This window comes from Rana temporaria, chromosome 7, assembly GCF_905171775.1.
Source record: "Rana temporaria chromosome 7, aRanTem1.1, whole genome shotgun sequence".
In the NCBI taxonomy this organism is placed as follows: Eukaryota; Metazoa; Chordata; class Amphibia; order Anura; family Ranidae; genus Rana; species Rana temporaria.
In genome coordinates this window covers 167,364,579-167,378,506 of record NC_053495.1, presented here as the reverse complement: position 1 = coordinate 167,378,506, position 13,928 = coordinate 167,364,579, and the positions used below count along the sequence as shown (strand labels likewise).

Sequence of the window (13,928 nt, the reverse complement as noted above, 5' to 3'; positions counted from 1 at the left end):
GGTTTGGCTGGTGACACCTACCCTATTTGCTCTCTACCATGTATCACAGCATGTGGGACCTCTCAACTTAGACCTACCTTCTTCAAATACTTTTGGACTTTTTGCATGTTGCTGCATTGCATGTTTTGTCTTATGTTTGTAGCGCTGCACTGTTTGTATTATAGATTTATTTTTATTTGCAGTATTTTTTCCACAAAATTAGAGCTACCCTTTAATATCAGATTCCTGAGCAAGTGTATAACCAGCAGAAGGCTTGAGATGTTGTTCGTATTACATAAGAGTTGCATTTCCTAAGTTGAGAGAATCAAAGTGACAGCTGAAATCTTTTGCTGTGGTTATTCCATATCCTTTTTCTCCAATCATTCCCAAAGGTATTAATGTAACTTTAACTTGCATATAAAAATAAATGCACATGGATAATTAATTCATGGTATCTCACGTCATAGTTCATACCTGTAGCTTCTGCATCCTGACATCCTCTCTCATTACAGCGCTCTCGGAGCAGCATCACCTCCCTTTCCAGAGCCTCAATCCTGCTGAGGAGATGCTGCACAGCATGAGGGGCCGTGTAGCACTGACACAACCTCTGTGGAACTCGGATACTGTGTGTAAAGGTTATCTGGCTCCCAACATCTGCTGCGTTATCAGTCTGTTGAGACACCCAGCTTGCATCATCTGGAGATTCGGGTTCCAATGTGCAGGGAAATCCCAGGGGGACATTAAAATTGTAGACGTGATTAAAAACCAAAGGTTGGTGCTTGATACTAGGTCCTGGATCTGTCTGGTTCCCTTCTTCTCTGGTCGGAATGTGCATCCCTGGGGTCTGACCAGTAGTCACTTCAGCATTGCACTTTGAGTGTCTGAATATACAAAGCAGCACAATGAGGTGCACACCAACTTGTAGAGGACCCAAAGCACTACTCGCTCCCTCGCTCCCCATCCTCTCCACACGATAGAGGTAGCGGTGCCACAGCCTGAGCCAAGTGGTCTGTTGGGAAAATAATAAAAATATATTAAGTATTAAGTGTATTAAGAATAGTAATTAAAATATGTATGTTAAAAAGCATATATAACAAAGATAATATGAAGAAGACGTCAACAAGTTATTTTGAAAATATTTAGAGGGCCTTTAATTCAGTTTATATATCTCAGCTCTAAAATGTACAAAAAGCACTGGGGACTACATGTTCAGCCCCTGTATGTGACCAGCATGAATAACTGTAGGACTTCATTAAGAGCCCTTTCACACTGCAAGCGCCCGAAAAACACTGGAAAAGCACCGCTAAAACTAGCAGCGCTTTATCTGCGTTTTTCGGGCACTAGCGTGGGTGCTTTTAACCCCCCACTAGTGGCTGAATAAAGGGTTAAAAGCGCCCACAAAGTGCCACTGACAAGGCGCTTTGCAGGCACTTCCCATTGATTTCAAAGGGAAGGGGTGCTTTAGGAGCATACAGGTTTATATTTGTATACGTTATTCAAAAAAATATTTAATAATTATAAATGTATTTTTCATTTATATGAATGGTGTATAGCTGCATTAGATATGTGGATTCCATTCATTTACTATACACCATTCACATTTAAATAGGCACATGTATAATCTTTAAATATTGATAAAAACAATGTTTTTTTAATAATTAGGTTAATGTAGATTGTGTAGGGGAATTTAACTTTATTATTTTATTAATATGTTGTTGAATAATGTATGCTGATTCGTGTTCAAATATTGTATTTTATACTTCCTCATACTGTAATCCCGCTACATTACGCGAGATTACAGTGAGAGGAGCTGTTTTTAGAATTTCCTGCCGTTTGTAGATCGCTCCTCATCTCAACATGGGAAGCGAGCTACAGAGTTTCATAAACAGGCACTCAGAGGAGAGTGATCTCCCCTGAGAATGCCTGAGAACTGAATAGCGGTATTTTACCACAGTTTCATAAAATGTCACAAAGCTCAAATCATCTCACCACTGGTTTATTAAACATGATAATGAGTCCATTGTACTTAAATGGCCTCCACAGGCACCAGATCTCAATCCAATAGAGCACAATTGGGATGTGATGGAACGGGACATTTGCGTCATGGATGTTACTGCAACTGCGTGATGCTATCATGTCAATATGGACCAAAATCTCTGAGGAATATTTCCAACACTTAGAATGCATTAAGGTGAAAAAAAATCACCTTTACAACCCCTTTAAGTTATGCTATCTGGCTATATTGGTTGCAAAGAAGAGTTCCTATTTACAGCTTGCTTGCTTCTGCATAGTGCACTGTTACCTCTCAGTGCAGTAAATGGTCTTTAATAACTTTATAGGCTTTCATATCATAATAAATGTATGTTTTATCAGAACACTGAATTCTGAGTTTCAGATAAGAACAGAATAACAGAAGATGGCTCTATTATAATTGTGCAGTATAGCTTCATTCTGGACTTGACCACACACAATTATTTCAGAGATTAGGACATGGCGCCAGAGATCAGACATCAGACATTTCAGGTTCTGTCTTTTTTTGAGCCAGATAAGAGTTTTAGTCCAGAGTAAATGCTGGAAACGTATTGCAGTTGATGTTTCCCTGTTACTGTTGCAGGCAATATCATCTGTACCCTCTCTTTGGGATTGCCAATAAAAGTCAATATATGTCTAGTAAAAGATGAATATTTAGGATTTGGACTATTATTTTCAAATACACTGCTGTACATGTCAGGTCTGATAAAACCAGATCATGAAACCTTCAGCAATCCTGTCCCAGATACACTATAACTTACAGACTGACAGCAATAAGAGCAACAAACAAGGAATTAATGTTAACAAATAGTATATGAAAAATTCTTTAGGGTACACGCCAGTGAATGAATGAATGAATGAAAAATTTATATAGCGCGGCACATGCGAACTGAATCGCTTCTGGGCGCTAGTTGTTAGTGTCTCGTGCCTTTCAGAAAAGCAGGGTTTTGATCTGCCTTCTGAAAGACAGGTGGTTTTGCTCCAACCGAATGCTGGTTGGCAAAGCATTCCAAAGCCTGGGGCCCTGGAAAGCAAACCTTCTTTCTCCTTTGGACTTGTATTTGGTTTTAGGAACCTTGACCAGATTTTGGTCGGTGGATCGCAGAATGCGGTTGCAATTGTGCGTTTTGATCTTGTCGCAAAGATATCGAGGAGCCTTCCCATGGATGCACTTATGTGTCAGGCAGAGTGCTTTGAATGCAATTCTGTCTTTCACTGGCAACCAGTGAAGGGATCTCAGCGAAGGTGAGATTGATTCCCAAGATTTTTTCCCAGTCACAAGTCTAGCGGCCGTATTCTGTACGACTTGAAGACGAGCGATTTGGTACTTGGGGAGCCCGAGGTAAAGGGCATTTGCATAGTCCAGTCTGGAATTCACGATTGTTCCCACCACGACTGCTATGTCTTCTTTGGGAATAAATGGAATAAGTCTGCGTAGAAGGCGCATCAAATGGTGCGTCCCGCTGACTACTGACCCTATTTGTGCGTCCATTGTCATGAAGGTGTCAAACGTGACTCCTAGACTTTTGACTTTGGAGCTAGGGGAGATGGTCTGACCCAGGATGGGCGAAGGTGTCCAGTTAGTTGTCGGTTGTCTCTTCCGACTGGCATTGAACATAAAGAGTTCTGTTTTAGCGCTATTGAGTTTGAGATAACTCTTAGTCATCCAGTTTTCTATTGAAGAGAGACATTTCTCTAATCTGAGCTGATGATCCTTTTTTTGGCAGATGCGAAAGTACAACTGCGTGTCGTCTGCATACGAGTGATAGAGTAGTTCTTGGCTACTGATAATATCAAAGAGAGGACGAAGATAGATATTAAACAGCACCGGTGATAGGGGGGATCCTTGGGGGACCCCACATGGCACCGCGCGTTTTTCTGACGTGAAAGATCCCAGTTTCACTGTTTGTGAACGGTTACCGAGAAAAGAGGAGAACCATGGTAAGGCATCTTCTGAGACTCCGGCGACTTCTGTTAGTCGTCTCAGTAGCAATTTATGGTCTACTGTGTCAAAGGCTGCGCTTAGGTCCAGCAGAACCAGGAGACACGATTCTCCTTCGTCTGCGGCCTCGAGCGCATCATCCCATATTTTCAGTAAGGCCGTTTCTGTCCCGTGTCCGGGACGGAACCCGGATTGAAATGGATCGAGTAGGTTGTGGGTATCCAGATGCTGTTGCAGCTGATTTACCACCACTTTCTCCATTATCTTGGACAGAGCATTTAGACCTGTTATGGGACGGCGGTGAGTTGGGTCCATAGGATCCAAATTAGGTTTTTTCAAGATCGGCAGGATTGTGCCCTCTTTCAGCAGGGAAGGCACTATGCCTTCCTTAAATGACTGATTTATAAGCTGTGTGATCGGAGGCGCCAGGATGTCGGCACATTCCTTCAGTAGCTTGGTGGGAATGATGTCATTGGGTGCTGTGCTGTTGCGCAGCGCACCAATGAATTTTTTTGTGGTATCAATGGAGATGGGTTCCAAAGTGAACTTAGTTGATTGTAGAGGCGTTCCGTCGGTGTTTTGATTGAAGAGGGGGCTGAGTGGAGTATTGTTTTGCCGAATACTTACCCGAATTTTTTCAATTTTGTTGATGAAGAAATCCGATAGTTCATTGCAGAACTCTTGGGTGTCTGAAGTGGGGACTTCAAGACATCCCGGATTCATGGTCTGGGTGACCATCCTGAAGAGTTCACGTGGGCGATTCATTGCGCTGTTAATCACCGTGGAAAAGTGAAGTTTCTTGGCTTTGAAAATTTCCTTGTGATATCGTGTAGTTACTGCTTTGTAGAAGTTGAGGCGGTCTTCTGAAGGACTTCTTATCCAGGCGGCTTCCGCCCTTCTGCGCTCTTGCTTCAATAGCGACAGCTGGTTATTGAACCAGCTGGACTTTTTTGCCCGGCTGCGGACTTTGCGCTTTGGTGCTGCTAAGTCGGCTGACTGTAGCAGAGCTGCATTTATGGCATCCAAAGTATCTGAGGCTGCTAGCTGAGGAGGAATAGCCCCAATTCGGTTTCCCAGGGTAGATCTGAAGAGTTCCGAGTGGAGCTTCCTCTGAGATCTAGCCCAGTGTATTGTCACCGGCTTGGGTACTTTCATGACTAGTGGAATTCTGGGAATTATGAAGCTAATTGCATGGTGGTCTGTCCATGGCAAAGGTTCAATACCCAGAATGTTTATTTTCAGATTTTGTCTGAAAATTAGGTCGAGAGTGTGACCTGAAGCATGCGTGGGTCCGCATATAAGTTGCTGAAGACCTAACCCTTCCAGGTGGTCGATGCAGGCATCCGCGATGGGATCCTGTGAGGAGTTGGCCCACAAATTGAAATCCCCGAGCAGCAAAAGATGATTGCTGTTAAGGGAGTAAGTGGATATGAACTCCGTTAATGCTGAAATCAAATGCGATTTGGGCCCAGGGGGCCTATAGCAGAGGAGAATGTGAACGGTCTCCTGAGAGTGAGCTTGAAGTTGAAGCGTAAGAGTTTCCATAAAAGGTAGAGGATTTTGAAGGACCGGTTTAGTGATTGCAATATGAGACTTATGAATCACCGCCAGGCCTCCTCCTCTTTGCCCTATTCTATTTTCCGTTAGGATACGATAATTTGCTGGTACCAGTTCTCCAAGAATGGTGTTGCAATCGTCTGACAGCCAACTTTCTGTAATGAAGAGGCAGTCCAGATCGTTTTGTAGTAAGAAATCATGGATTTCTGATCGGTGTTTAACTGCTGATCTAGTGTTAAGCAACGCACATGATATGTGCTTGAGCTGTGTTGAATGGTTGAAATTTTTGATGATCGATCGTCGATCGATTCTCAAAAGTTGATCTGATTTTAAGGCTTTTTTGGTGACGGCAGGTAATATTGTTGCGAATTGTCTCAGACCCCAAATGGTTTCCGCAGAGTATCGCAATTTAACCATTGTTGCCAGTCACCGTGGGCGGGGGTGCGGGTGATCGGTGAGAGAGGATTCGGAGAATCCTCGCTCTCAGCAGTCCTTGGTCCAGAGGAAGGCAAAAAAACCCTGGGCAAGCTGGCCAATGTGCTGCGGCAGGGAAAAAAATTCCTTCCTGATCCCTAAAGGCGATCGGCTTCAAGCCCTGGGTCAAAGACTGCTGAACTTAATGAGGGGAAAAAGAGGGGGGGGGGATGCTGGGTGTCACTGTTGCTGGGGTACACCAAGATGGCCGCCAGGCAAAGATACAGGACCCAGGCTGGGGGGGCAACCAGGTTGGTAAGAAAATGATTCCCCCAATCTGGTTGCTTAGCAGGGGGGGTGGAGGGGACCTCTGGGGGTGCGGGGGCGATAATCAGAAAGACCCGCACTATTGGTGGCAGGCGCAGGGAGAAAACGGACGGAGCGTCGGTAGGCCGCGGCTGAAGCCGCGGACTTTCCTGAGGCGCGGCGGCCGCGGAAAGTAGCAGGCTGGCGCGGGCGTGTAAAAAACGCCGAGAAGCGCCGAGAATACACCCAGGTGGGGTGTCTAGGGGCCACCACAATCATGGGTGGCCGTGCGAGTGGGGATGCCGAGCCCAAGAGGGGAATAGAGAGCCGCAGTGAGGGGTCTGAGTAACGGCTGCCCTGAGAAGGACGGCCGTCAGTGGTTCCCCTGGATGGTAGGCCCTGAGAGGCAGGGTCTTACCTGCGGCGAATGAAGGAGTCCACGAGGAGAGAAGAGAGCTGGATTCCTGGTTCCCAGTAGTTCCTAGTAGCTGTTCCCTGTGCAGGACAGGTAATGGTAGTCTGCCTAGTAGCTGACTGTCAGGTCTGGGTGGGAGCAGGCTCGTAACGGAAGGTCCGAAGCACCCTACTCCACCTCTGACACTGACTGACTGACTGACAGTCATAGCTGAAAATGAAAGGAAACCCATCCTGAGCTCCTACAAAAATGTTAGCAGCCTGGGTTCAATTCCTGACGAGTAACTGACCTGAAACAAGTGTACAGCTAGTGACCATCAGAACTCTTGATCTGCATTTTCTGGGTCAGTAATACAAATTTCTTTGCCCCAATACACTTTGTCAAGGTCACTCTGTAGCACCTCATGTAGGTATGCCAGGATCTCTGGACTAAAATAGTTTATTATTACCCATGGGATGCTGAAACTACAGTATGTAAAGATGAGTGCTACAGACTTCAAACAGAGCAGGAGCAGTCTACATGCACAACACCTAAAGTAGGACTCCAGGCTCACAGCTGAAGTACATATGACCCTGTTTTTGGGCTTGAGGCAAATGTGGTGAGCATATTATAGGAGGCAGACTATGCTGCAAGCTGATAGCAGAACCTTTCAACTTCACATCATGGGAGATGATCGCTAGGGAGAGCCCTGCTGCTGATGACTTTGATGAGCCACTGAAGAACAACAGAAGGAGGTCAGCTGTCAGCAGGAGTTAGTGAGAGGCTGCTGGCTAAACCCTACTGCACCCCATTAAACAGAAACAGTACTATTTGCTTGGAACATAGTTCAGACGGCTATACCTGGGTAAGGAGTAACTTATTGTAATCTCTTCAGCACCAGATCTGGGCCCCAACATGCTGGCAAGCAGATGCAAAAATAAGAAGGAAGGTTTGGACAGCCGCACTCCAAAAAAATTGTTATTATGACTGATGTTTTTCATATTTATATGTAAGTTTTAAATTGCAAGTGAAAATTGGAAATGACAAAATGTCTTTCATGAAAATCAAATAAAGAGAAATTTAAAAAAAAAACACACAAAAAAAAACACATGCCACAGCAAAAAACAGATGCAATCTGACACGTTTTACACTGTAACTCAGTGCTTAATCATAGCTAACACACACAACAAATGGATATTGAATATATACTCTGACCCACTGATCACATGGCCAGTGGGATGGTGTTCGGAGACCCAAATAACAGATGATTAGCTGGTATCTCCTGCTGGCAAGCAGAGAAAGGGTATAATACAGACTGACGGACTGTTTTTGTAACATTGTCCCTTAGTATAACGTTTGGGGGTTATTCTCTGGACCATTGGCTTACTACTAACTGTATACCCTAATTGCTATTGTTTATATTGTTTATATAGTGTTCGCTAACTGTATATACTATTTGCTACTGTATTATATATTTGTTTGGGGGGTTTCTGCCATTTACTTTTCTGTGTTTGCCACATACACAGCATATATACTGTACTATATATACACATACACAACATTACCCCTTCATACTGAGTGTGTCGAGGAGCATGGTGCTGCTTGTAGAGTCGCAGGCTCACAGGGGACCTTAAGAAATAGCAGCTCCTTTGGGAGTAAAATATATACATAAATCTGTACTGTTTTGCAAGCCAAAAGATTTATGATTCGCTACAGGCACTCTTGTGGTTTACACAGATTTTACACTCTGAACAGTTAGACAACTACAGTGCTTTGGAAAAGTATTTATTTTGTCATTTTATGCCAAAAACGTAAATGTATTTTATTGTGATTTTATGTGATAGACCAACACAAAGTGGCACATCATTGTGAAGTGGAAGGCAAATGATAAATTATTTTCAATTTTTTTACAAATACATTTCTGAAAAGTGTGGCATGCATTTGTATTTAGCCCCCTTTACTCTGATACCCCTAACTAAAATCTAGTGGAACCAGTTGCCCACAAAAGTAATCTAATTAGTAAATAGCGACCACCTGATCTCAGTATAAATACAGCTGCTCTGTGAAGCCCTCAGAGGTTTGTTAGAGAACATTAGTGAAACAGCATCATGAAGGCCAAGGAGCACACCAGACAGGTCAGGGATAAAGTTGTGGAAAAGTTTAAAGCAGGGTTAGGTAAAGAAAAATATCCCAAGCTTTGAACATCTCACAGAGCACTGTTTCATCATCCGAGAATAGAGAGAGTATGGCACAACTGCAAACCTACCAAGACATGGTCGTCTACCTAAACTGACAGGCTGGGTAAGGAGAGCATTAATCAGAGAAGCAGCCAAGAGGCCCATGATAACTCTGGAGGAACTGCAGAGATCCACAGCTCAGGTGGGAAAATCTGCCCACAGGACAACTATTAGTCGTGCTCTCCTCAAATCTGCCCTTTATGGAAGAGTGGCAAGAAGAAAGCCATTGTTGAAAAGAAGCCATAAGAAATCCCTTTTGTGGTTTGCGAGAAGCCATGTGGGGGACACAGAAAACATGTGGAAGAAGGTGCTCTGGTCAGATAAAACCAAAATAGAACTTTTTGGGCTAAAATGATTTTTAGGCCAAAAAATGATTACTAATAGCCAGATTCACGTAGGCGGGCGCAACGTTAGGCAGGCGTAGCGTATGGCATATACGCTACGCCGCCGTAAGTTAGAGAGGCAAGTGCTGTATTCACAAAGTACTTGCCTCCTAAGTTACGGCGGTGTAGCGTAAATGGGCCGGCCTAAGCGCGCCGAATTCAAATGTGGAACAGGGGGGCGTGTTTTATGTAAATCACTGGTGACCCGACGTGATTGACGTTTTTAACGAACGGTGCATGCGCCGTCCGTGGACATATCCCAGTGTGCGTAAATGTGCCGGCCTAAGCGCGCCAAATTCAAATGTGGAACGGGGGGCGTGTTTTATGTAAATCACTGGAGACCTGATGTGATTGACGTTTTTAACGAATGGCGCATGCGCCGTCCGTGGACATATCCCAGTGTGCATTGCTCCAAAGTACGCCATTTCGGCGCGGACGTAAATTACATCAAGCCCGATTCGCGTACGACTTACGCAAACGACGATTACGCTCGTATCTTAGCCTAATTTAAGCGTATCTGGTTTCCAGAAAACGCTTAAATTTGCGACGGCGTAGATTCAGAGTTACGACGGCGTATCTACTGATACGCCGGCGTAAACCTACCAGAATCCAGCTATAATTATTTACTGTGCAATGGATAGTCTCACAGTTGGTGTAGTCCTAATCATGTTCCCTCATGTATATAGATGAATTATACAGTGACCAATGTATCAATTTGTATGAATTTTTATCATATTACATATTAAATATACAATTTTTCGACCCCTCGCTATTGACCGCGCGCTTCATTTAAAGTCCCGCCCATTTCCTTCTTTCACTGCATTTACAAATGAGCCCCTGAGCATTGCATAAGACATACTTTAGTTGGTGTGGCTGGTGATGAAGGTGTTAACATGCTCTTTTAGACAATAATCTTCTCTGTGCCACTCTTCAGAGCCTTTCATTTAAGCAGAACAGACGCCTAGATTTTTGAAATGCCAGTCACCTTTTCCAAACAACCGAAATGAATGCTGCCAGGCTGCTCTTTGTAACCCATCTGCACTTCGCTGCCATCTTCTGTCATGTGTGAAAAGTAATGCAGGCCGCTTCTTTCTTGGAGGCATAAGACTTGCTGGGGTGACTCCAAATGACATTTTCAGCACGGCGAATCGAATGGGGGTGGATAATCCTAATAAAACGGGAACTTCGCTTGTGAAAATAACTTTGACATAATTACCTTTACAGTGTGCACTCTGGTCATGGTACATTATGATATATGGTGTGTGTTATAGCTCTTGTCAGGGCTGCATTGTAGACCGCATGTGCATTACTTGTAAAATGTAATTTGACCTAATATAAAGCTCATATAATTGATGCTCCTGTTTATGGGAGAGTAAGACATCATTAAGTGACTACTAAAGAAAGAAAAGAAGAAGAAACCGTAAAGCCCAACTGCTGGCTGCTTTCAAATTTACCCATGCAGTGCACTGCATATGCAAATCTTAATCCAGATATCAGATATCACTGTATGTTGGCAGATGTAGTGCCCCTTAAGTTGTGCCACTCCCCTGGTGATGTCATGGGTAAAGTTTGTGTCCATTTTAATATCTAGAGGGGGTGAGGTCAGTGAGTGCAGATATAGGAACAGGACACCCCTGACCAACAATATATAGGTCTGTGTCCTGTGTAGAGAGTGAGGCCCCGTACACACGACCGGTCGTGTGTACACTTTTCGCCGAGGAAACCGATGAGGATCTCGTCGGGCCAAAAAGAGAACATGTTCTCTATTTCCTCGTTAGTCAATGGGAAAAGTTGGCTCGCCGAGATCCTCGGCGGCTTCACAAGGAACTCGACGAGCAAAACGATGTGTTTTGCCCGTCGAGTTTCTCGGACGTGTGTACGGGGCCTGAGAGAGCCCTCTAGCAGGGCTGAACTAGCGAGAGGCTATAACAAAGGATTGAGTGGGAGGAAGTATAAGGATGTAGCTACCCCTGACCTTTGGTTAGCAGGTCTGTAGCTGTAAGTGGAATAGCCCTTTGAGGCTTAGGTGAGAAGAGACTCCATAGGTGAAGACCCATTGCTGGGGGACTCGCAGAAGAGCAAGGACTGAGCAGTGAACTACATTGGAAAGGTGAAACTCACTGCTTGTTTGATGAAGCCTCAAGAATTTACTAGATTTATTTTCTTATAGGTGGACAAAACTTAAATTTCAAGGCATAAAGATCTTTAAAAACTGAAGGAACTGTTAAACAGAACAATACCAACTTTCTAAGCCTTGAATAGAATATCAGTTGCTGATTTCTAATTCCTAGCCAGTGATGTAATTAAATGGTAAATTTAATATTTTTTCACGCATTTTCTTTATGACAGATTTATAGCATTTACCCATACACTGGAGAAATAAATTATTATTAGTGGAACTAAACTGTATCTGAGCACCACAAGCTGCAAACACTGTTTAATTCATTTTTTATTATTTACAGGAAACTCACCCATCCCTGTCTCTATGCTTTAATTTAGTTTAGAAATAATTTTAAAAAATACCCCCCCCCCCCCAGCATTTCTAGCCATGGCCATTTTGAGTAGGGGGAGATGAATCATGTAGCATTTACTTCTTGGAATCCATCTTCCCTTAGCGCTGACATGCTGGAAGGAGGTGTGCTTAGGTGATAAAGCACCTCTTCCCATCCTCCAGATCAGGGGTCTCCAAACTTTCTAAACAAAGGGCCAGTTTATTGTCCTTCAGACTTTCGGGGGCCAAACTGTAGCTAGTGGGAGCGGAAATTTCCCTGGCATCAGTGCAACTGAACATCACTGCATTTGGTATAAGGGGGAGGAATAGTGCCCCATCACTGGTATCATTGGGAGGAATGGTGCCCAATTGCTGGTGTCAGTTTCAGAAATGATGCCTCATTGCTGGTGTAAGTAGGCAGAAAATTGTCTCGTATCAGTGGGAGGAATAGTGTCCTAAGGGCCGGATAAAGGCAAGCCCGGGCTCCGGGGGAACAGTTTAGAGACCACTGCTCCAGATGAAAGAAAAATATGTCCTTGAATGCTTCTGAGATGTATGACGTAATTTTGGCCTAGGTTAGAGACTAGGGGCCAGATCCACAGACAAAGTACGCCGGCGTATCTACTGATACGCCGGCATACTTTCAAATTTCCAGCGTCGTATCTTTAGTTTGAATCCTCAAACCAAGATACGACGGCATTTGGGTAAGATCCGACAGGCGTACGGCTTCGTACGCCTTCGGATCTTAGATGCAATACTTTGGCGCCCGCTGGGTGGAGTTTGCGTAGTTTTCCGCGTCGGGTATGCAAATTAGCGAATGTACGCGCGGCCGTCGCATTTTCTAACGTCGTCTGTAGTCGGCTTTTTCCGGCGTATAGTTAAAGCTGGTATTTTGCGGTGTATAGATAGACTTGCCATGTTAAGTATGGCCGTCGTTCCCGCGTCGAAACTTTAATTTCTTTTTTTTTGCGTAAGTTGTCCGTGAATAGAGATGGACGTAACTCACGTCGAAGTTCAAAAAATTACGTCATTGCGACGTCATTTCGCGCAATGCACGGCGGGAAATTTCTGGACGACGCATGCGCAGTTCATTTGGCGCGGGGACGCGCTTTATTTAAATGAAACCCGCCCCCAACCCGCCCAATTTGAAATCCGCCGCCAGAAATACACTACGCCGCCGTAACTTACGGCGCAAACTCGCCAGGTAAGGTACGGCGGCGTAGTGTATCTCTGGTACGCTGCACCGATCCAAATGTATGATCTGGCCCTAGGAAGCAACTGAAATAATGTAAAAAATAAAATAAAAAAAAAATGAAAATAAGAAAATATATACAGTAGATACATAGTTAGTCAGGTTGAAAGACACAAGTCCATCCAGTTCAACCGTAAAAAATATAATATAACTTCCTATCTATTTACTAAGGCTAGCAGCATAAGAACTAACAATATCTTATATTGACTGATAGAGTATAGTTCTGATTTAATAGGGAAAAGAGTAATGTATTCAATTCAGTAACTCAACGCAACCAATCATTTTAACTGATCTAACTATATAGACCGTAATCTGATTGGTGACTATGGACTACTGCGATTTGATTTTAATTTTGCACCTTCTGCTGACTTTTCAGAAATGTATGTACTTGACTGCATGTATTATTATGAGGAATACAGTTACAAAGCCTACCCCCAGTAATCCTGTTTCTGATAATATGACAAGATTACAAGAAAGTGTGCACATCAAAAAGGGACAGGAAGTTAAACCTTGACTTATGTTCTTGGGTGAGAGTCTTGGAAGTCAGAACCGTCTAGGATGAGATGTTAGTAGCTCTGTAGTTCACATCTGAAAATTGCATTTGATATACTTTCTGATATAAATATGTTGTATGCAGAGCAATCTGTTCATCTTGAAGATAATACATAAAATGACTACTTTGCACAATCATGGTACTATTACCCAATATGCAAATTCAAAAAAAGATAATCTGAATCCAACATTGGATGATGGAAGTCAACAGAACATCAACCTCATTTACTAAGCGCTGGGAAAAATTCTCTCACAAGAAACAACTACTTTCTAACCGAACAGCCTTTAGTAAATCAACCTCAATGTCTTTTTTTACCATCATGCCTAACTGTACACAGCTTTCCTAAGCAAATAGCTTTTCTATGAATCTGTTGCAAAATGTTCTTACCT

At 43.5% G+C, this 13,928-nt stretch overlaps 1 protein-coding gene across 1 annotated transcript in view; it reads right to left on the bottom strand.

Annotated features, from left to right (window-relative positions):
- The window catches only part of LOC120945855 (tenascin-R-like), a 736,249-nt gene that overhangs the window by 326,312 nt on the left and 396,009 nt on the right, over window positions 1-13,928 (bottom strand). Inside the window, exon 4 of the mRNA XM_040360372.1 lies at window positions 454-988. Coding sequence (XP_040216306.1) covers window positions 454-940 — 487 coding nt within the window. The 5' untranslated portion in view covers window positions 941-988. The remainder of the gene's footprint in view (window positions 1-453; window positions 989-13,928) is intronic.